Genomic DNA, 25,030 nt, shown 5'->3' on the forward strand with positions numbered 1-25,030 from the left:
CAGTACCATGCTAAATGTGTAAACCCTGCCCCTTCTCTATTACAGCGTTTGCACCTGTCATCCGTCTGTAGTCCAAATTTGTACATGCGCGCAGGTGTGTAATACGCCTGATGTATAAATTTATAGTGTATAATTCTTAAGTTACCGTTAGGAGTGAGGAGTTGTGTCAGTGTACACGTTTCTTGCCATTCTTCTGCTGATAGTGGATCCTCAAGCCCCTCGTCCCATCGTGCTTTGGCCTTGTCCGTTGTATACGGTATCTCAGCCTGTGTTGTACTGTACAGTCTAGACACCAGGTGTGAAAGATTCTGAGTGGTAATGATCATCTGCAGTGCATTCAGGCTTTCGGGTTCAGCAGGAAATGTTGGGAAGTGTGCCTGCATTGCTCTCCTTAGCCTATAGTGTGTGAAGTGGAACATGGGCGTTTTATTTTGGACATATAGCAGCTCATCCTCTCCTATAAAGGAGCCCTCGTGAAACATGTCCCCCATTGTCTCAAACCAACTTGTTTTAATAGTGACATGCCCACTTTTTCCCCCGTGACTGATAGTGCTTGGTGGTATGGTAATGGCATCGCCTGTGCGTACAAAGGTGTCTTATGCGCCAATCGTCCCAGTTTTCCCCAAGCTTTAACGGTGGTATCCACTGTGTTAATGTCTCGAGCATGTAGGGGCGGTCGGACATGTGAGAGGATGGACGTCAACGGTATTGGAGCTGCGTCTCCTTCCTCAATAGCAGTATGTGTGAGGTATGGTATTTCATGGAACCAATATGCAGCGTATTGCGCTTGAGCGCATAAGTAATATAGTAGAAAGTCTGGTACCCCAAGACCCCCTTTGACATAAGGCAGTGTTAGCGTCTGAAGGTCCACTCGTGCTTGCTTACCCGCCCATATAAGTTTCAGTACCAGTGACTTGATATTACGGAACACCGCTGCCGGTGGTTCAATAGGGATATTATTAAAGAGGTACAATAGTTTAGGTAGTATGTTCATCTTAACGATCGCTATTCAATCTGCAAGAGACAGTGGCAGTTGTATCCAGCGTGCTATCTTATCTTCTAATTTAGATATGGCTGTGCCATAGTTTGACCTGACAACCACTTCGGGGTCTCTATGATATAGTATACCCAGATACCTCACAGGGTCCGACTGCCACTCCATTGGGTATTCAATGTCCTGAGGGGCCGTCGTATCCGTCAGGGGTATAATCGAGGATTTAGACCAATTTATAGCTAGACCTGAGTGACCACCAAATTTAATGTATTCACGTAAGATTGGATTTAAGTGTGTGCCTGGATCGCGTACATACAACAGCATGTCGTCCGCGTACATAGATATATGGAGTGGTCTAGATGGGAACTGCAACGCCGAATCCTTGTAGTTTTGGCGTATAATGCAGGCTAGTGGTTCGAGTGCTAACGCGAATAATAGTGGTGAGAGGGGGCATCCCTGCCTGGTACCTCTCTGAATAAGGAAGGATTCCGATACATAACCATTAACGCGCACCCTGGCACATGGCTTGGTATATATGAGTGAGACCCACTGTACAAATCTTTTGGGGAACCCCATTCGAAGTAAAATAGTCAGCAGGTATTCCCATTCAATGGAATCGAATGCTTTAGCGGCATCCAACATGACTGCCACTGCTTTAGTTGAGGGGTGGAGATAATGTGATAAGGCGAACAGTGATCTAGTATTATGGGATGTAGAACGCGTAGGGATAAACCCCGCCTGATCCGGCAGGACCAGATTCGTCATCAGAGGTTTCAGTCGCAGTGATAGCAACTTTGCCAATATTTTGGAGTCAGTGTTGATAAGGGAGAGCGGCCTGTAGGAGTCGCACCTCTCCGGGTCTTTGGCTGGCTTGAGGAGCGCTATTATTGCTGCCTCACGTAAGGTTGGGGGTAGTTCCGACTTTTCAAACGCTGCTCCATACATGCTTACCATATGTGGGGCAATAATGTCCACATATCTCTTGTAGAATTCATTAGTGAACCCGTCGGGCCCGGTGCTTTCCCATTTGGTAGAGTCCCAATCACCTCAGTGACTTCCTCTACCGTGATCGGCAATGCCAATAGTTCCCTCTGTCTGTCTGAAAGCCATCCTATTGCCACATTTTCTAAATATTGAAAAGTGTCCTCTCGTGGTGCAATTGGTCGGGATCGGTATAGCTCCTCGTACTCCTCCGCAAAACAGTGTAAGATGTCTGTAGCCTGCGTGTGGATTGTGTCCTCCTTCGTTTTAACACGTAGGACAGGTGCATGTCCCCTGCCATCACAAATTTTGGCCGCCAGCGTACTGCTTGGTCTACCACCCTCCCCATATGTTCTGGCTGAGTGTTTCCTATCTGAGTATTTAATTTCGTCTTCCACGAACGTTTGATGTTCCGAGTGTAGTGTTCTCAATTCACCTAGGACCGTGATATCTTGTGTATTTTCATAAATCAGTTCCAGTTCCCTCATGCGCGTTTCGCAACGTGCAATTTGCCTTCGGATGTCTTTTAGGACACCTATCGTAGTGCAAATGCAAACTCCACGTATCGTGGCCTTGAACGCCTCCCATAGTAGCCCCGGGTCGTCCACCATAGGTTCATTCAAGAGGAAGTATTCCTTTATTGCGTTATAGATAGTGTCCGCATAGACCGTGTCTGTGAGAGCACTTGAGTTAAATCTCCAGTGAAAAGGGGGAGTGGAATAGTTCGGGATCAACAGCGCCAACAACACCGGATTGTGGTCTGACAAGAGTCCTGGGCAGGACTTTTATATTCCTGGACCACAATGCAATGCTATCCGATCCCAGCCAGTAGTCCAAGCGTGACCAGCTATGGTGAGCTGCTGTGATGTGGGTAGTCCCTGGTTGATCGGGGAATTTATGTCTCCAGATGTCCGTCAGTGACAAGTCTGCGATCATGTGTTGCAGTTTAGCCCTGGCTTTCTTGTGCGGCTCCAGTGAGTGCGAGGAGCGGTCCACCCCGTCCACCCTCGTTACATTCCAGTCCCCTCCGCAAATAATGTGTGTAGTCGCTAGTGTTTGGAGATGTGCCCACAGCTCTTGGAAGAACTCCGGGGAGTCCGTGTTTGGGCCATACGCATTGAGAAGCGTTATCTTTTGTCCACGTAAGGTGCCTGACACAATAACATATCTGCCATTCGGATCCCTTATCACCTTATGTACTGTGAAATTCAGGCCTCTCCGAATTAGTGTGATCACTCCTCTCGAATAAGAGGAGTAGCTGGCCCTGTAGGAGGATTCCGACCAGCGACCCCCAATTTGTGTGTGTGTGTTAGGTGCGATATGCGTTTCCTGCAGTACAGCAATGTCTACCTCCCATCGCTTCAGATAAGCGAACACCTGCCTTATTTTTTTCGGCTGCGTTAATCCCCGTACATTCCATGTGAGTAGGTTTATGTGCTTCCTATTGGTATCTCCAGCTACCTGTGTCATCTGTCCAACAGAGTGGTTGATCTAAGCAGCAGATGTCTATTAAATACAGAACAGTATGTCATATCCCCAGTTGATAACAACGGTACTTCACTAGTTTCCTGCACACCAATCCCTCTTATCTGAACATGTGGTATCCTCTTCAGTCTCAAACCTGGAACTCTGTCCCCCTGCCCCCCTCCCCCTCCCACTCCAGCACCCCAATTCTGCCGAAGCCATTTACCCATTGTCAACATCCCTTATTCAACAGTTAAATACAAACAACTTTTGTGGGGATTACCCTTTTGGAGGTCCGCCTGGGGCACATCTCTACACCCAACTGAATGGGAGCAGACGACCTCCACATTTACGATACACATGTACGCGTTATGACTATCCATCCTGGCACCCCACTCGCCCCTGGATATACTAGAGAGTCAAGGCAGTACCCGTTGGCCGTCAAGTCCTCCATATTAACGCAGCTACTTGTGGTATCAACTCAATAGTGCCGCACAGTGTGTATTGTCTGCGCATTTGATGACCTGCCATGCGCGGTGACCCCTTCCGACGACCAATAGCGCAATGTGTTACACTTTGCGGAACCCCCGGTCATGTAAACCTGTAAGTCAACATTTCAGTAACATGCAAGGGGTATGTTGTCAGTGCACTCTTAAGTCCAGCCGCGTTATACACAGGTTCGGGCCAAAAGCTATGAATTTGAGTCAATAAAGACTGCAGGACTTATGTCTTATGTGTGCGGCCTTCTTGGGTGAGCAAAGAAAGAGAATCTTACCACAATTCCGCCTATATCCCCTTCCAGTCTTACTCTGCTCCGTCGGAATCCGTGTGTTGGTCGTCTCGTGCTCGCTGCTTGTTTTGCTGCATCACTTTTTTTACGAAGTCTTGGGCTGCCTTTGGGGACAACAACACCACCGCTTTGTCTTTCCATGTCACTCGTAGTCGTGCCGGGTAAAGCATGGAATACCCGACGTTCAATTCCCTAAGTTTGGCCTTAACCGCTGCAAATTCCTTCCGTGCTTGCTGGACCGCAACTGTGTGATCCGGGTAGAACTCCAGGGTGTTGCCTTGATGTGTGATCTTCCCCTTCTCGCGAGCCAGCCTCAGAATGGTATCCCTGTCGCGGTAGTTGAGGATTCTCGCCACAAGCGGCCTTGGCGGTGCACCTGGCTTCGGTTTGGGCGCTAACGATCTGTGTGCTCTTTCAACTATGAAAATGTGTGAAAACGCTTCCGCCCCAAAAATGTCTCTGCACAATTGCTCTATGTAGACCTCCATCTTGCCCGTGTTGGTGGATTCAGTCAGGCCCGCAACGCGGACATTATTGCGTCTGGAGCGCGCTTCCAAATCCTCCTCCCTTGCTTTAATCACCTCCAGGATTCGTTCCATACCGGTACATTTGCTAGTCGTGGCGTGTGCTTCATCTTCCACTGCTGATATCCGTGACTCTGCGTGCTCCAGCCTTTCGTCGTGCTTCTCAAGCTTGTCCGACATACCATCCATTCTACAGGTAAGGTTATCCAATTTCCCGTTGATGTCTTGTACATTTGCTTGGATAGATAGTAATATCTTTTCCATGTTAGATGTGGGTTCTACAGTCGACGTCTCACCTCCATTCGTCACTTGTTCCGCGCCCTTTTGCGTTTTCTTGCCCTCAAAAGAGATTTTCTGTTGCTGTTTGTCCGGTTTTCCCATTGTAGACGGTTCAGGAGGCCCTGTATTCCCCAGTTGTCTCGTGGATCTGGAGGGTCTGGTCGACGCAGCCGTAGTTGCACTGTGCGTGATTTTTGCTGGGTACCAGTGTAGTAGGACTTCCAGTTTATTACTTCACCGGACCGTGCCACTTGTTGGGCCAGAGCCCAGCGGTCACCTGTGTTTGCCTCTATCCAACTGTCAGCCCTGGCACTGGAGTGGCACCGTCAGATGTTTGCTTAGTGTCTCATGTGCTAAGTAGACTACTCAGGTCGTAGGTGCGCCAGAGTTATTGCGGACGTGTCTCTATGGAGCTACTTTATGCGCAGTCTTGTGCGCTTGGCAGGGTTCCAACCCGACAGGGTCAATGCCCCTCTCAGACCAGCGTCTCTCTGTTGCGATGGTAGTATAGCTTCACCCTTCGCGTTGCCGCTAGTTGGCGCCGCCGTCCGCTGCTCCTGACAGGGCCTCGATAGTAGATGCCAGTACGTGAGTAGCAATCCAGCGCTGTCTCTGCGCCACACCCCTCGGGTGTGCTTCACAGCATTTAGTCGTACCCCATTCTCCCAGGCTGGCAGTGGTAAAATAGCGCGCAAGGGACCAGCTGTGATGTGGAGCACGCACCTTACCTCCCAGGTGTGCGGTTCCAATGCAGGCTCATAGGCGCACCCGGTAGCGGTTCTGCGGCGGGTGTCAGTGGCCCTCCGCAGTTTGTTCGGTCCGGATATCACTGGGTCCGCAGTTCAGTTTTCTTGAGCGCACCACTGTGTTGTACTCCAACCACCCTCCGTGTGTCACACTCCACGTTCCCAGTCAGGGGCTGTCCCTTCAAGCCTCCAACGTACCGGACCTCTGCGCTAGTGCTCGCCGCCTCTGAGCACTCACAGCAATCTTTCGCGCCTTGCCCGTGGGCGCCGCAATTTTGTCGATGTTCGCCTCAACGGACATATCGTCTTAAAGGGGCCGTACACAATTGCGCCCAGTCAAATTACAAATTTATCTTCTGGCGCTCAAAAGTCCACGCGCACAACAATCACCTGGTGTCTTCTAATGTATCTCAGGTGTCGCTGGAAACTTCGCTTCATGATGCGCTTCATACGAACGTTTCGGGAGCCGCCATCTTGTCATCCCGCCTCCGGTACTCCAGTATTTTACGCCGTTTCATGCCGCCTGTGCTTATTTCGGGAACTTGCGTTCGTCGCCTCCGGCTCTGGGTGTATTCACATCTCCGATGACGTGCTTTCCAGTGATCGTAGGGGCCAAAATGGACAGATTACGGCGCTTTTACGAAGCCGTCTGGCGGAGCTGTGTTGTCACCCAGCCATTCCGCCATGCGCCCCCTAGCGCCTCCAACAGTTTACAATTTACTAACAATGCCATGGCCACACATAATCAGTATTACCACCTAATAGTATGTGATTCGACAGGCTCTGCTAGACTAGTAATAATCATCTTCTATACCAATGCTACCACAAGAGAAATAACATACCTTGCAGAGATTGAATGATGACCTGGAGCATATTGCCACAGGATAGAAAATGCATGATGATTTTATGGGGGGGATGACTTTAATATGAGCAAATGTAATGCACAGTTAGGTAAAATATGTGGAATGGCAAACACAGAGTGAAGATCAGTGCCATTTCAAAAATAGTATATATGGTGACAAGATCAATGAACTGATATTCAAATTCGATCTGACATTTGCAAATTAAATTTCATCACCATATCAATGCTATGTGTAAGAATACCTTCAATGGGAGAAATAACGATAGCATTATTGAGCATATTTTATTGTGCAACTGCTTCGCTGGTGTTTTCAGCTTCCTCACACATTCGATCTGATTAAGTGGCCATTTTCCTTTGAGTTTGCAACTATCGCCAGTATCATTTTTTAAACAGGGGCGTGATAAAACTATCCCACAAGTGGAAGGGATTGAATTAGCAAGATGTTATTGTTACACCCTGTGTTGGACACTGATTACCCCGGAAGGGTTCCTTAAACAACTGATAGGCAACAAGGGAAAAGCCTCATAGGCATGCTTAATTGACACTACTCCTACCAATCAAATTATCTCGGCCTTCCTGACTATCACATAGGGTATAAAAGAGAGTCTTTTCATTAAGAGAGAGAGAGCAAAGCCAGAGGGAAAGGGGTGGTTTGACATGTTATGTACTAAGGCCCACAAAAGCTTAAAGGAGGCATTACATTAATCCTCAAGGAGCACTACTGAAGTTCGCCTCTGTAGAGCCGAATATAAGCAGGCTGTGAAGCAGAAATAATTACATCTAAGGGAGACGGCCTGGGAGTCCCTACAAGAGGCAAGTACTTGTAATGATAATAGTGCGTTCTGGCGGGTAATTAATTTCTCGACCATTGAGTACAGATGTGACCCCTAGGATCGAGCTTGCACTGCAGGAGGAAGAATGGATAAAGCACTTTGCTAATATTTATTCTTTGCCCATCACAGTACTAGAATCAGAGCAGGGACACAGTGAAAATGATACCATAACTCCTTCTCAAACCGCCTCCATTGCTCCTTTTACCCTGGAGGAAGTTAACAATGCAATTCGAGCAAGTAAAAGCTGTAAAGCCCTAAGACCAGACACAATCCCAGTAGACTTATACAAAGATAACATCGCTCTATGAGGGCCCTTACTGACTGCAGTATTGAGGGCCAGCTGTACAGCAGGTTTTTTGTCACCATGGAGAGAAATCAATCATTGTACCCATTTACAAAAAGGGAAACTGCCTAAATCCAGCATGCTATAGGTCAATCTCCTTGCCTGATTCTTCAGTAAAGATAGTGGGTCGTATACTTTTGAACAGATTGCAGGACTGGGCGGAAGTGCAAGGTCAAATGTCAGATCTACAATATGGCTTCCGTTCTGGGATTGGGCAATAAGGCAGTCTCAGCTTGAATATGTTAATTGGTAAATATGTCAACATTAAAAAGGGGACGATCTATTTAAAGTTCGGCGATCTTTCATCGGCCTTTGATTGAGTTATACACGCTAATTTATGGACAAAAATGAAAGAATTGGGGGTGGAGAGAACAATTATTTGCTTTCTGAGCGATTTATATTCGGGTTGTAGAGCCAGGGTCAGATATGGTGCTAGAGGAGAATGCAATGAAGCTTTAAGTGTGGAGAGAGGGGTGAGACTGGGGTGCGTCTTGGTGCCTTTCCTGTTTTCATTGTATATAAACTATGTGGGTGAGGAATTCGTTGCATCCTCAAAAGATCTCTCACAAATAGGAATGCGCTCTGTCCCGGTGCTCCTTTACGCTGATGATGCCGTTCTCATGGCTCACACCTCTCTGGCCCTACAGTCCCTGCTTACTAAGATTGTCGTATATATGAAGGAACTCGGCCTCCAAATTAACCAAACAAAAACCTTCATTATGAAATGCGGGAAGAACAGCATGACATGTAGAGATATAACAATAAATGGCACAAACATTGGTTTTACTGACACCTTTTCTTGCCTGGGGATTTTATTCGATAGGGATGGTTCATGGAATAAGGCCATTGCTAATAGGAGGATACAATTCAGCAAGGCTTGTATGGCCATCAGAAGCTTCGTGAGACGATTAGGCTTCAAAACCCACCTGAGATGATGATGACTATTTATAATGGTAAATACCCAAGTATAGCACTTTACGGGGCGGGCGTATTGGGATATAAGAAATGTGCAGATTTGCAACTGATAGAAAATGAATTCTTCAGTTATCGTTTAGCAACCCCCAAAAGTACATCAGTGTATGTATGCCACGCCGAACTAGGTGCTCCATTTCTTACAGATTTAATCAAATTACAGCCAATTCTACTGTGGCAAAAAATCTGGACATCAGAACCTAGCATTGTTAAAAAAAAACCAATTGATTTTAACTACTTTTAATAAGCAATGTTATCTTAAAACTGTATTAAATGCACGGCACGGGTTTATTTTGACTTGCCTAAGATTGGACACATTTCACCCACTAACTCGTTTTCCAAATTTGAAGGACTGGTCTATAAAATTGACAAATTGTGCATGTGATGTTACAATGCCCCAGAACACTAGGCATTTGGTTATTTTCTGTAATTTTTTTGTCAACTTAGGAAATGATACATTCTACAGATGTTTAGACCGTTAGGCTTTACACAATGCCGTGCTGCATATCTATTCTTGCAATCACTGCCGACGTAAGAGACCTGTTGTGGAATGTCATCTTTTTTATGGGCTGTTTTTTTGTGTTAGGAAGAATATGCCTCCAGACACAGTTTAGAATAGAGCCGAAGGCATATATAGTCAATGGGTCTAAGCAGTATGATCTACCGGACTAAGAGAACAAGGCACACAATGTGTAATACATTGCACTATTGCACCTTAACAACTGTAATACTTTGTTATACATTTTTAACTTTGACTGATAAGGGGAGTGCCTTACATGGTGGGTAGTCTGACAACATGGGTAGGAAAGGTATTTTAGGAAATGCTGTTCTGAAAATTGGCAGCTGTATGTTTAACAATCTTTGCTTATGTCTACATTGTATCTTTGCTTACGCACATATTTTTATCTTATGTTATGAAATTAATATTTATGTATTTGTTGTGCAAATGCTTTTATGGATGTCTCTTATGCTTCCAAATAAAGTTATTAAAGAAAGATTACTAAACAGGGAGCTGAATTTTTGATAGAGTCAGACCCGACGGTGCCATATTTTTACATCTTGCCAAAAATACATAACGGAAGACACCATCACCAGGTGGTCAAATTGTGGCTGGTATAGGATCAGTTTGCGTTTTACTTTCTAGGACTACTGGGTAAAATAATGCCATATTTTGTACGTACAAGTTACTAAGGGTATGCTCAAGATATTGAGTGAGGTCTAGCACAATCTTGATAATCAACTATTCTTGACACTAGACGTCGAAGCACTCTACACAAGCATCCCCCAAGAGAAGTCATTAAGAGTGCTCGACAACTTGGTAGCACGGTCATCAATAACACCGCAAGAATTTGTCATGGACTGTGCACATACAGAACTTACGAAGAATTATTTTAGGTTTGAAGATGACTTCTACCTACAGACCCATGGGACTTTGATGGGCAGTACTTTTGCCCTGGGAGTGGCATGTCTGAACGTTCATGCTTCCAAAGAACACTACATCTTTGGCAAAGACAATCAGCACCTTGACCATATTAATTCATGGAAAAGATATATTGATGATATATTTGTGATCTGGGCAGGTACAGAAGCATCAGCGAACAAATTTACTTCCTGAGTAAATGGAGCAAACGAGTTCCTGAAATTCGCAGTGACCTTGAGTAAAGTGGAGATCCCCTTCCTGGATCTCATTAGAAGACCACAAGATAAAGCCTTCAAAAGTTTTGTATACTATAAGCCTACAGACAGGGCCAGCGTGTTGCAATATGATAGCAATCATCCCAAGTCATTATGAGATAATTTCCCTGTAGGACAATCCTTGAGGTTAAGACATAATTGCATAAACAATAAGGATTTTCAGAAACATGCAGGTCTAACTGGAAGACTTGATGAGAAGAAGTATCCTACGCAAGTGACCAAGCAGGCATGCACAAGAGCAACTAACACCCCTAGGGAGGCCCTTCTGCAAACCACTCAGAGGGATACTCCTGAACGTCTGATAGGTCTAACCAAATTTCATCTTCGTTCAAGTACAGTCTAGAAAATTGTAAAAAATAAAATAAAATGTGGAGTATCCTAACATCAAGATCACTAGAATTTGCCAAACCTGTGTTCTCGTTCAAAGTAAATCGATCAAGGATGAATTAGTGCACACATGTCCTAAGCAACAGAGGACAAAGAACAATCTGACATCCTTGTGGAATCTACCACCACTTTCAGGTCTTGACCCGTGCAGACACTGCAGTGTGTGCACACTCGCCAAAATAACAAAACAATTGAATCTGGGTCTGACAACTCCCTGGACTCAGAGGAGGTTCACCAATAGTTACTCAATGAACGTCATCTATATCCTCAAGTGCACATGTGGTGAGAGATAAGTGGGGATGTCCACAAGAAAGGTCATATAAATGAACACAGAAGCACCTTCAGATGCCACAATAGCACAACCAAACTCATGAAACACTTTCTTGAGAAAAACCATCCCGAGAGCGACTTTGAGTGGACCGTTATTGAACAGATCCCCTCAACAAGTTCAAATGCAAACAGACCGTTTTTTGTTGAACAAAGATGGATATATCAATAGAGCAGGTCGAATAGAGGCCTCAACGATGAGGTCCAATGGACACAACTTTAGTCCCAACACTATACCTGGCGAGCACCTCTGGTCCTTATTAGAAAAGGTGCAACAATAGCTGTTATTGCAGTCAACTGAAAAATACTGGCTGTTCCCCTGTGTTGCCATATAGAAATAACCCCTGTGGTCGTTATCGCTGCCCCATGAAAGGGGTTCATAAAGAGGCAGAAAGTTATATAAGTTGGCTGTTTTACACAGTAAGCGCTCTCGGCAATATGGCAGTAAGAACATGCCCCACACTAGAATGTTAAGTTCTTTAGTAGGCAGCAATGACCATCTATGCCTACTAATTTTCTCTCCTTTCTTTGAGGCCTTTTTTCCCTCTGTGTGTTAGCCCAGGATGACACTTTCCCGGGTGAGCAATCAGTAAGTTTACTGTGACGATTCCCCCAGGCCATCCAAGAAGCCGCTCCCAATAGGAGCATATCTGCACTAGACTGCAGACTACAACTCCCATTCATGAAACCGCTCCTGATGGGAGTGTGTCTGCACTGGACTGTGGACCACAACTCCCATGAGGAATTTGACATTGTATATGGGAATGTGTTCCCCACCTTGGACATTACGGTACTGGCAGGGGATCTACTGGGTGTCATTGCAAAGTCTATCCTTCTGATGGAGTAAGTGAGTGGATGTAATTGAGTGTGGAATATGTTTATCATAGCTGGTTTCGCACACTAGATATAAATATGGACCAGCATGGACACAGAGACTACACAAACTCCAGTCCGTAGGCCACTTCTGTATGTGTGTATATACATATATATGTTTGCTCCCCCACCCCTTCACACCCCTCCGGGGCGCTTACTAAGTTAAATGAGTGAATGGATGAACATGTATGGCACTATTGTGCTATGGGGCAGGGCACATTTTACAAGGAATGTTTGTCTATTGAGAAAAGGATGGTTCATAGCATGTTTGGCTATTTAAAAACCTGTTGAGACTGCATGCAATTACTGTGTATAACATCACATATTATATTTGTATGTCTCGCCATATGAATTGCACATAAATGCATGCACTCGCAGTTTGTCTTTGAAAACAATGGACTTCATTACATTACAAAAACTGTAGTTACAAATTTGTCAACACGCAAACCACCCAGCCACAAGTAAGAAATGGCACGGTGAACATTTACGGTGTCTAACAAGAAATTGAGTGGCGCCTGTATACGTATAACACCAACAGACACTCTCACACACTTTTGGGGTGTCAACACGGTTACACTGCTAAGCCATATGGTTGTGAAAAAGTTCCCATTATCTATTCCGCCTGTGCAAGGTACTTATGGGCTATTCGGCTGGTCTCGCCTTATGTTTAATCATGAGCAACAATCCATTTTCAGCAACAGCGCAGGAGGGTGTCCCTGCATAAATAAGGGGTCGCACACAATCTAAGTAGGGTGATTACAATGTCTAGGATTAATATCCAGGACAGACATTTTATATTGTAAACTACCCCTCAAAAAGGAATGGTACATTGCTATTGGCTGTGCATCATTTACAGTTTGTTCCCTTTTTTGTAAAAAATAATTATTATTAGTATACGACTATGAAGGAGCTGTCCCCCACACTCAATCACGAGGCCTGCAGTTTAATATGACTAAGGTAAATGTGAAGAGGGAGACACTCAACTACGTTTAAAATCCAAATTCTGCCCACTGAATTCCCAGGTACCAATGGAAATTGGAACGTTTGAACAAGCCGTGATTAAAGAACTAGACACTTTGAGCAATGACTCCACGAAAACTTTTCAGAATATGACCAGACTTGAACGCCAAGCATTGAACAGTTTGAAGAATGACGAATCGATTGTGATAAAACCAGCGGACAAGGGGGGTGGAATAGTCCTGCTCAGTAAAGTCGGCTATCAACAACAATGCCTTGATCTCCTTTCGGACAACCGGTTCTATGAAGTAATAACAACAGATCCAACACCGAGGTTACAACGAATAATCGGATTAATGATAGTAGAGGCAGAAACCAATAATTGGATCACAAAAAAAGAAGGAGAATTTCTCATGACAAAAACACCAAGGACACCATATTTCTATTCCCTTCCAAAAATCCATAAAGCCCGCCAACCTCCTCCAGGCAGACCCATTGTCTCCGGCATTGGGTCTGTACTGGAACCATTATCACAATTTGCAGATGAATACCTAAAACCAATGGTACAACGAACACCGACCTACTTAAAAGACAAGAGAGACCTCTTGAATCAACTTACACAGATAACCTATTCAGAGGATTCGATGATCTTAGTAGGATTGGACGTAGAAAGTCTATACACGAGCCTGCCACAAAAGAAAACTCTGGAAACTTTGGAAAATCTCCTATTTGAACAAGAGTGGAATTATAAGACACCACGACACTTTGTTCTAGAATGTTGCAATTTGGCATTGACAGAGAACTTCTTCGAATATGAGAATACAATGTACAAACAACGCCATGGTACTTCCATGGGGAGTACCTTTGCCCCTAGTGTGGCCGGACTCTACATCAGCAATTTTGAAAAGCAATTCGTACATGCACATCAGAACCCTTACCTACATCAGATTCATTTCTGGAGACGTTATATTGACGAAATCCTTTTAATTTGGAAGGGTGATAACGAAAGCTTGATCAAATTCCACACTTGGTTAAACATGCAAGACGAATGGCTAAAATTTACCTATGTTGCTGACAAGAAAAGTATTGACTTTCTAGACATTACAATATTGGTTGAGGATAACCATTTACATACAAAAACATTCTTCAAACCAACGGCTAAAAATAGCCTTCTGTCATTTAACAGTTACCATCAGCGCCCACTAAGGGAAAACCTTCCCTATAGTCAGTTTCTACGGCTGCGGAGGAATTGTAGCAAAATATCAGACTACCAAAGCCAAGCTACTGATCTGTGCACAAAACTTGCAGCACATGATTATCCGCAAAGAACCATCAGGAAATGCAAAAAAAGAGCGAGAAATCAGAACCGAGAGAACCTCCTTGAAGAAACAGTAAGATCAGAAGGAGAAAATCTCCTTACATGTGTCACCACATATAGCCCAGTGGCAAATAAAGTCAAGAAAATTATAAACAAACATTGGCGAATTCTGACCTCTGCAAGTATCACCTGGCCCAAACCTCGTTTTGCCAACAGAAGGACAATGAATTTGAAAGATCAACTAGTCCATACAAGACCCAAACCGCAGGCCCCACGAAGTCAAACTACCCTTTGGGACTTACCACCAATAATGGGGCATTTCCCTTGCGGGACCTGTTCAGTATGCCCAATAACAAAATCAACTAAGGAGTTGGAACTTTTGCCAAATTTCAAGTGGACAATACGGACCCATACGAACTGCAACACAAGTCATGTGATCTACTTGATCACATGTCCCTGCAGTTTGAACTACATAGGAATGACGTGCCGCAAGGCGAAACAAAGAATCTGCGAGCATCGCAGTAACGTCAAATGTAGAAAAACGACAACGAAAATGGCCACACATTACTTGGAAAAAGGTCACACAGTGGATGACATACAGTGGCTAATTCTTGAAACACTGCAGATAAGAGATCATAATGCGGAACGTATACTATTTGAAAAGGAACAGAGATGGGTGCATCGATTGGGCACAGATGTACGAGGACTGAATGATAATGTGCCTTGGGCAAGTATGAATCGATAGAGATCATTAATACCCCTAACTAGAGCAAATATGTATAATCAACATTTACAGTAATCCACAAGATACAGACAATAATAGTACATCACTGAGGTATTAATCAGACAAAACACTGCTCCTGTCAGACCAATCCCTAAATAATATGTAAGAAATATGAAAGAAATCCCTTAAATATTGTTGTAAAAACTTTATAAAGAATTGCGAACAAAAATATTACATATACACCGTTCGCTGAACTATCTTATTATTAATAATTGTACCTAAACATAGACGAAATTAATTTCTGGGAGAAGTACTGAATAATTGCATGAAGTTCGTCTATTACATAAAAATTTTTGTATCACGCCAGTCTTTCCTTTAACCAACATAATAAAAGAGTCTGTCTTCGATTGCTATGAAGAAACGAGGAAGTAATAAGAGTGTCATTTAGCTGAGAAACCATACCGGGTCTCATTCGGCAGAGTCAGCACAAGTAGCGTATGAAGGACCTAAAGGTAAAGAAAAGCGGAAAGGACTCTTCTAATAAGATAAGTACTTAAACAGTTTTTTAACTTTAACTTCATTTCTTATCAACTTCCCCTTTTATTAATTGTAGAGAGAGGCCGTCAAAGTGACTCTATGGGCACCCGTGGAAACACGTATTGAAACGTGAGGAGGTAGGTGAAATCTGCCTGGCCCCCTTTTAACAAACATACATAACGGTCGTTATAAACACAATAAACGTAGCGCTCTGATTAGTATAGCTTTGACGACCCCCATGACTAGAAGCTGGTCTATATTTACGAACTGAGCAGGCATACTTTGACTATAGAACTCAACAATACGAACTCTATTAACTGTTTACCATGTTAATTCCCAAATGGCCGTAGAGAGTGTGAGAATAGGTATTACCCTGTCGGGCGTCGAGGGCTGGAGAAAAATAGAGTAAGGACGCCAAAGAGTACATGTCTATCATAGTATTTACAAACGCTGAGTGAACAGGATTTTGAGTACTTACTGTATCTGTTAATTATTTGACAAAAATGTTATATTTTTTGCTTTCTGGGCTCTACAATGCCATTAGGAATATGGGTATTAAATGAACAACGAGATCTCAGGAAATTAATACATGCAAGTAGCTTTTTATAAAATCACAAATGGTCAACCGATATAATGAACAAACCATTCAAACATTCCAGTTTGTGATGGCTAGATAAAAGTATGTGGTTGCCTGAAGTAGGAGTAGTGGCAAGCTAGTGTTGGGCATAGTATGCAATGTTTTTAACCATTCACATATAGAATGTATTCACATAAAGATAAGACGTCCCCTTGATCCCTTCCCAAGGTAACACTGATTTATTTTTATAGGCATCAAAAGTGTGACTCCGATAAGAAGGGATAAAGTTATCTCCTTCCCACACGTACACCCTGGTCCTGAAGAAAGCCCATTGATCATTTGACGAAAGGGCTGAAACATGTCGACCTTTTTATAATCACGAAGACAGGTAGCATAGAGAATCCTAATATTCTCATTGCGCATACCAAGAAGTTTTTCAACCCCATTAACCCTGAATCCAGTCTAATAAATACGTCCTCTGGATTCTGTGTTATTTTAAACATCACCACTTCCACTATCACTGGACACTACTGCACAACCTTGGATCAAAACCTCCTGGTGGAGGCTGCATATAAAAAAACCCGATGATTATGCAGATACCCGAGTGCCTTAGCGGAGAACCAAGATATACCGCTACCTCACGTTGAACAACTCGAGTGCATGAGGGTTCTTTTACCAAGGGACGCAACGAATACCGAGCAATCCGGGTTCAGCAGGACAAGTGATCCACCCCCTTCTTGATAATTGAGGTTTGATATATGTAGACAGCTAGGTCGCATTAATTGTTTTAGAAAAAATGCTGCTTCTTGTGATTGTCTAATTATCCTTATAATGGTTGTGTTAATTGAAGTAACTTTTTTTTTATTGATCGTCGTGTGGTGCAAAAGAATTTTAGACAAATTACGGACTTTTTTTTCTCTAAAATTGTAGTGGAAGTAGTTAAAGAAAAATTGTGGTGCACTGATGCTTGTTTTGTTCCTTTAGGTTCTAACCAATCCAAACAAGGGACTGGTAGGGTTTATTTAATTCCCTTTTTTTCATGGTTTGACTGGATACCAGAACTAAGGAGTCTTGATAACCTGAAAAAAGACCTTAAACTTTTTTAGGCGGGTGTATAGGTCGAAACATTTCTGAAACTGATGGATACAAAATGTCCAGGTGAATCACTGTACTTTACCATATGACCAGTTTTTAGAGTTTTTAAAGGATGCACCAGGAGTACTCACTACTAAAGGAAATCTTTGAGTATACCCTCTGTATTTTTTACTTTACTTGCTTCAAGGAGGACCCGAGTATTTGTCCTGCCACAATATTTATAAGAACTCCCAGGGCATTTTTCTGCCTCCGTTGAGTCCACTGGAGTGGCCTTGTTTCTACCCCAGAGTGAGAGGCCGCCAATGATAAAGCATGCCGTTGTTAGGTTTATAGTGAGACAACCTCTCAAATATTTTTGATGACCTTATCCTCTTAAGTCTGAACTGTGAATTAACAGGGGTGACTATAAAATCCTAGAATTTTTTTTTGTGTAGATCTTTCCACTCACCTCGACTTGCTGCAGCCAATCAACAATGGCAGTGGAACACCTCTTATAAACTTAAAAGATCATACTAGAAATATTTGGATGAGACAAATGGCTGTGGTGAATAATTGTGTCTGCCACCCTCCCTGACAGGAGATCTGGATTATACAGCAAACTCTTGCATGATTTTCAAGACAGGTGAAGCAGGTTGCAATAAATCTTGCAGCATGCCAGTCAAGAGCAATGAATATTATTGACATGTTGGATCTTTTGAGCTTTAAGAGAACATGCATAAGCAACAGAATTGAGGAAAACAAAAAGAGAAAGCCATCTAATTGCACAAACAAGCACTCTTGTTTGAGTTGGACTTAATATGAAGTAAGTTTGGGATTTTGTTTTTTTCAGTCATGGGACACAGGTCAAAGAAGCCTAATGAAAAAATGATGTACCTTCCATTATGAAATTTCTGGTGTATACATAATACAAGCTGTCAGGGAAGACCTCAGCTCCAGCGGCAATGACTGCGGGATGTACAGCCCAGCAGCAGGCAAGTCCCGGAGGTCGAGGAGGAGATGCTGGAGTGCTCACAGTTACTTAAAGTTAATGTTGCTTCACACCGTTCACCAAATCAACCACATACAGAGGCTAGGTGACCCCTCTGAGATTTGGTAGGCATGGGGCACAATGTTGAATGCTAGATTTCTTCTTCTTGGTGTTCCACTCACTGAACGCATTCACTTTTATAACCTTTTGGAGCATACTGGACATTTTTTAGGCTTTAGGCAAACCCACAGCTTCTCCAGCAAGTTCTATGCTTTTTCAGGTGATGTCCCCTCACCTCTGGAATATTAGCTGTCCTGCAAACACCAGTTCTGCTCAGATAGCAACCCTTAAAGTGCTCTACAGAGCATCCCCTCTCTAGGTCAAAAAACAACTTGTAACTGGAACAAAGTGGGGTAGTTGTGTTCCCACTTTTATACTAATGTTCCAGACAGGGGATGTGGACCCACTGTCGAAGGCGCAGTAACTGGTTTGTGGACGTTTCCTTTCAAATGTTATATTCTTTCTGTAGTGCAAAGACCACCTTTGTGCAAGGTAATGACTCTCACAGCAGGTTGAGATGATGCTGGTTTCAAGTAAACCTTGATTAAATAACCTCAGGGGCCATCTAAAGGTAGGTCTGTCTCTAGCCTTACTCAATTGTCTGGATCTCCACCTTTGGGGAAGCCGTATCAACCCTCAATATTGTGTCATGCCAATCCAGGAGCAACCAGAAATAGATCCCACCGGCCCCATGAATCATAGTCTCACCACACAGTCTTGCTATCAAATATTTTCGACACAGCCACCATGCATACACACTCCCAATGCACATCAAATGTATTGCATTTGAGTGGAACTTTACACAAGGGGGTCTTTAGGCCACAATCCCACTGAAAAGAAAAAAGGTCTGCTCAGGACTATTAATTAACAAAAATCACTTGGTGCCACCATCACATTGTGCGTCAACAACCGAGGACTATGTAATTGCAAAGGGTATGCTTGGTGCTTCCCTCGAGATCAAAGAACTGATTCTGGACCTCGGTGTTGCCTTGGTCAGCCCAAAGCCTCAGAGCACTGATAGCTGGCCAAAACGAAGTCAAGAACCTGTTTTGCATGCAGTTAGTCATGTTCCATGCATGAGACATGTCCATATACCATGCAGAGTCCATTCCTGTCCTAACAGATATTATACAATTTGCATATGACGTGCAATACAAAGTTAAGCATTGTTCTTGTACACAGTACCACCATCTATAAAGTGCTCAAATCTATAGAGGGGGAGGTGTGTAGGATACCTAATATAAAAGAAAATACTGTAATTGAGAATCGACTTCTCCTATATCTATATCCTATATATGAAACATGATCGCGCCATTCTTGAGAATGAAAGTTGTACATAAAGGAAGAGTGCAAACTGTAAATGGGGTACGTAGAATAGAATAAACCTATTTGATTTTAATGTAACCAATTGCATGGGGATCTTGCTTTTATACACCCTTTCTCATAATACTTACCTAGTGCAAAGGTATTTGAGTAAGCTTACAGATTATATTGTTCTAATAATCATTTTTTTTCTATTAGGTAAATACTATTTTCTAATTGCTCACAAGGAAGTATTCAGTTTCATTATTGGCATGCTTCTGTAATTTAAATGCCTAATAAAGAGTTTTGAAATAAAGAAGTTTAGCAAGATTAGCAGGAGCCTTAAACATAGATTAAAGAGAAATGGAAAAGGTATTTGCTGAGGCATAAAGTTTTTTTGTTGTAAGCCACAAAGCACCTCAGCAAACAGAATCAAATATTATCCAATCATGGGTTCAGGGAGCACAGTTTAAGAGTGAGGAAATGCAACTATATATAGATGGGCTGGAATGATATGAAGGTTTTCTTCACACACCTACAAGATATATATTTGGGTCCAGGTTTGTAAAGAAACTGCAAAACCAAAGGGGAAACTGCTGCAGCACTTAAGAAGACAGAAGAAATTAATCATAAAATACTTTTTAAAGGTATTTACCTGAGAGAGGAGGTTCTGTTCTGCCGAAAAGGTCTCTCCAGGAAGAGTCCATAAACATACTGCAGTACCGACTGTCCACTGAACCAATATATTTTGCTACTGGATTAGAACCTGTGAAGGAGCAAATTAACATTGGTTTATGCCTTCTCTTAGTACAACAGTCTGAACGATTTGATAGGAGGGTGCGTGAATAAAATGAGAAATTAAAGAAGTGGTAACACAGCACTTGTGACGGTGGATGCGGGAGAGGAAGTGAGCATAGAAGCTGAAAGAAAGACCCTGTTAGCATTCATTCTTTACATACTTGATTTGGGCTCTATTCCATTATTTTGAACACAAATGGGAATTTATGAGAGAGACCTGGAACCGAAATAACTGGTGTCACTCATCCAAACAGCTTTCTATTTTGCGTAATTGCTTAGTAGCTTACTTCACACTGGCCTCCCATTAAGAGATGTCTGGTTCATGATCAACCATGTGTGGATCTACTTTGCCAATTGTCAACCTCAGGAACAGACAATCGCCTCTGTAAATCTTTGAGGATCCTGCTGCATTTAGTGCTTTGTATGGAGAACATTCAAGAGTAATATTATAAATTTTGATTACATTTGAATTGTAAAAATGTGATTTAGACTTTTACTCTAACTGCCCCTCTTGAATGACTTCCAGTTGAGACATTGTTGTGTTACAAACTCTACCCGGTCTCACCTAGGTGAACAGGTTTACTCCTGTCTTGGTTTCTTTGTATGGAGAACAGGCAGGGCTCCATCTGATACTTCAGAGAATTCTGCTCTATGCAGATTAATGCAGAGCTATTTTAGGATTTTTTGCAATACAAGCAGCTCCAGTTGACAGACATTGCACCCATCCAGGTTATATGGTTTCTTCTTCCAGATTATTTCACAGTGAGAAAAATACAAGGGCTTGAAGCTTCCCGCTGAATGACTATTTCCACTTCGGTGCAATGGAGAAGCACAAAACCCCAAAAATTATTTCTTTTTTTGCCGATTGATCTTCACGTGTGAAAGCACCCTCTGACAGCACTAATAAGAAACTTGGCAAATCCTTGTTTTGGCTGACCCTCCGAGTACAACAAAGTCTACCACATGGTTCTGTTTGATGACTTCTGAACGTCTTCCAAAAACTTATCACTGCAGGAGGGTGCAATCAGCAAAAAAAAGTTACAATCCCTCAGTAGATGTCATTGCAGCTGGAAAACTGGCATTACTAGATAAAAGAGACTGGTGACAAAAAGGTCATTTAAACGGGGGCAAGACATTAGGCCTCCTATATGAGTATGATATGGTCAACGGGGGTAGGGGTGTGGTTGACTGCTCTAAGATAAATTAAACTAGCCAGGGCATAGGGAGTGGCACACTGTCTCCACATAATTGGTGAAACGATATAATTACAGAGAGCGGTTGGAGCCAGGTGGCTGTAGGGGACATATGTTGAATCTAAATCACAGCACAAAATCCATAGAAAACAAAATTGATTCGAATAAAGTATTCTTTACCATGGATACAAGAATCTTTCGATGGATTCATGAATACTGAACATTCCATGGATCCCAAGTTATGGCAGATCCTTACCTCCTGACAAAAGACCCAGGAAAGGTGCTACATTACAACTGGGCCTCCATGCACTTGACTGCCTAATTTCATCAGAGACAGGTTGGATCCTTGAATATACCTCCATATAGCTTTCAGGACTTTTGAGTGGCTCCATTTGGCTCTGCGTGACGTCATCGGTATCTAGGGCATCGGTTATGACATCGCAGTCGCCTATATAGGCGCCACCCAGGTGTGGGACATCAGTACTTTTCCTTCGCAGAGGCGCAGAGCCATGAAGTGACTGACTTAATTGTGTATCAAAAACTAGGGCCCTGAGAAGGGGAAACCCCTAAAAATAAGTCAGCAGAGAGGGGAGGCATGGGTTGGTCTGTAAGGAATCTGCAGCTAGATAGGGTAACGTGTTATCTGATAGAGACTTACAGCTGCAGATTTGTTACCTTTGAATAGATACCTAAGCCATACCATCCTGGCGGTGGGTTGCGGTAAGATTTCTATACTAGGAAGTCCTGCAGGACAGAGTGGGCAAAATGAGGGACGGGAGGAGTAAAAAAAGATGGGCAGCGTGATAGATTGACCCAGATTGAATGGGGTCACCACATTTGGAAGAAATGAAGCACAGATGCGAAGCACCATCTTATCTATAAAGGCCATCATGTGGGGGCCTTACATTATAACGCCTGTAACTCACTCACTCTCAGGGCACATGCTATCACAACCAGAAAGGATGTGTTGATGGTAAGCAGTAGGTGGGCACAGTTGTGCAAAAGCTCGAAAGGAGCACACATAAGAAAAGTGAGCACCAAATTAAGGTCCCACTGAGGCAAGGCAAAGGGTGTGGGTGGAAACAAGTAACCCAGCCCCTTCAAGAACCTATTTACAATTGGAGATTTGAACAGAGGGGGATGGTCTTGCAGCCGCAAAAAAAAAGAAATTGATAGAGCAGAAAGATAACCCTTAGGAGTACCCAAAGCAGAGCCCTGCTGGGCAAGGGTAAGAATGAAAAGAAGAACAGTAGAAAGAGCAGCATAAACATGATCAATAGACCTTTCTGTATAATATGATATAAACTTCTGCCAACAGCAGGCATATAAGGTCTAGGTGGAGGGCCACCTGGCCTCCAAACTAACATTGCATACCTTGGGAGAAAGGTCAAAAGCTCTATCAACTATCGCCACTCAATCTCCATGCATGAAGGCGGAGATTTGACCGGTTCGGGTTGAGAATCCTCCCCTGCTGCTGCGACAGAAGATCCTCCCAAAGGGGCAGCGTGATTGGGGGATCGATACTCATTTTCAGAGGCTCTGGATACCAGACTCTCCTTCCCCAGTTCAGAGCTACAAGAATGACATGAGGCCGGTCATTCTTGATCTTCTTCAAAACTTTAGGCATACGTGGCATGAGCGGAAAGGCGTAGATAGGCCTGAGCTTCACTCGCAACGAAAAGCATTGCTGAGCGATAGTCGACTGGGAAACCATAACGCGCAAAACTGCTGACACTGCACCTTATCTTCGAAGGTGAACAAATCTAACCAAGCTTCTCATCACTGCTGAAAGAGACCTTGAGCCACCTCTGACTGGAGACATCATTCGTGCTCAGCTAGGCATCTACGGTTGAGTTAGTCTGCCCCAGCATTCAGAGTACCTGCCAGGTGTTGACAAATGGTCCACAACCCCACCCTACCCGGTTTATTGCATTACCACACGGCAGTGATGTTGTCCGTGAACACCTGCACCAACTTTCCCTTGACAGAGGGAAGAAATGCTTTTAGTGCCAACTTAATCGCTCAAAGCTCCAACAAATTGACGTGGAGCCCCAACTCCACGGGAGACCAATGACTCAGTATAGGAAAGTTGGATCTGCTTTCATGGTCACCCCCACTTTTTGGTGGTGTCATTACGTTTTACTGACTAGTCTGACTGGGATTCTGCTAATCAGGACCCCAGTCTCTGTACTACACTACACTACGGATTGGCTACTGGTGTACCCTTGTAAGTCCCTAGTATGTGGTACTAAGGTACCCAGGGCATAGGTACAACAGGGGTCTCCAATGGGCTGAAGCATGAATTATGCCATTCTCGAGAGCCCACTCAAATTGTGACTATAGGCCTGCCATTGCAGCCTGTGCAAGCTGGTGCTAGACCACTTTCGATAGATATAAGTTTCCTTATATCTGAGGTTACTGCACTTAAAACCTATAAGTCACCCCTAAGACAGGGCTTTCAATCCTGAAGGCTGGGTGCTTGGTTCGAAGTGTGCGGGTGCCCATGCATGAGCAAAACACCCCTACTATCCTCTGAGTCCATTCTCCAGGGTTGTAAATGCATCAGCCATTACGATATATAGAGTGGCCATGCGTCATTACGTGATGGCTATCTCTAAACTGGCTGTAACTAACCCTGTTGTGTTTGGTATCAAACATGCTGAAATCATACTCTGTGAGACACTGGCTTGGTATATGGTGCACACTTATGTAAGTGGGCACCCTGCACCAATCCAGACGACCCTCACGGTGATTGTAGTTGTCTCACACAACCTTAGAAAGGTCTCTAAATGGTAGCTGTGGAGAGCAGCCTGCAAGCTTAGTCCAGAAGGAGTGTAAAGAAGCTTGTTTTACCTGAACATAATCTTGTAGGTATAGATTAAGTGAAAAAGAACCACACAGTGTATTTCTAAAAAGATGTATTCATTATAAGACATTCACTAACACATACATATATCTCCTAGGCGGAGATATACACAATGCACACAATACTTTTACATAGAAACAGGTAAGTAGCACAGTTACACAGTGATCGCCAGGGGGACACCAAACCACATACTAAAATAATGGTATGCGAAACACAACTCAAGTCTAGACTACACTCAGAAGATGTAGAAGTGCCGGGGACCCAAGGAACTACCCGTGGTAAGTAACCAGAAACCCCACGGAGGCTGTGTGCAGAGTGGGAACACTACTGCAGGCTCCATACAAGTCAATGGGTAAGTCAGAGTTGAAATTTTAAAGAAGGACCCTTCCAGTGGACCCTGAAGAAACCCAGTGTAAGACAGCAGGTTGGAGAGCCACAACCACCCGTGGATACCCTAGGAACCTGGATATCTACAGAAGGGAAGCCGTGTGCATAGGCGTGAAGTGGCGTCGGAAACCGCTGTCAAACTCAATGGAGGACTTCAGGAAGATGCCGCTGCTGGAGAA

At 43.6% G+C, this 25,030-nt stretch overlaps 1 protein-coding gene across 2 annotated transcripts in view; it reads right to left on the reverse strand.

The window, feature by feature from the left end:
- Positions 1-25,030, reverse strand: part of PACS1 (phosphofurin acidic cluster sorting protein 1) — a 1,445,983-nt gene that overhangs the window by 260,866 nt on the left and 1,160,087 nt on the right. For both annotated transcript variants that reach the window (XM_078660756.1, XM_078660757.1), the window contains one exon: positions 20,263-20,373. In XM_078660756.1, the coding sequence (XP_078516882.1) occupies positions 20,263-20,373 (111 nt within the window). The remainder of the gene's footprint in view (positions 1-20,262; positions 20,374-25,030) is intronic.

Source organism: Lissotriton helveticus, chromosome 9 (assembly GCF_964261635.1).
Source record: "Lissotriton helveticus chromosome 9, aLisHel1.1, whole genome shotgun sequence".
Classification (NCBI taxonomy): Eukaryota; Metazoa; Chordata; class Amphibia; order Caudata; family Salamandridae; genus Lissotriton; species Lissotriton helveticus.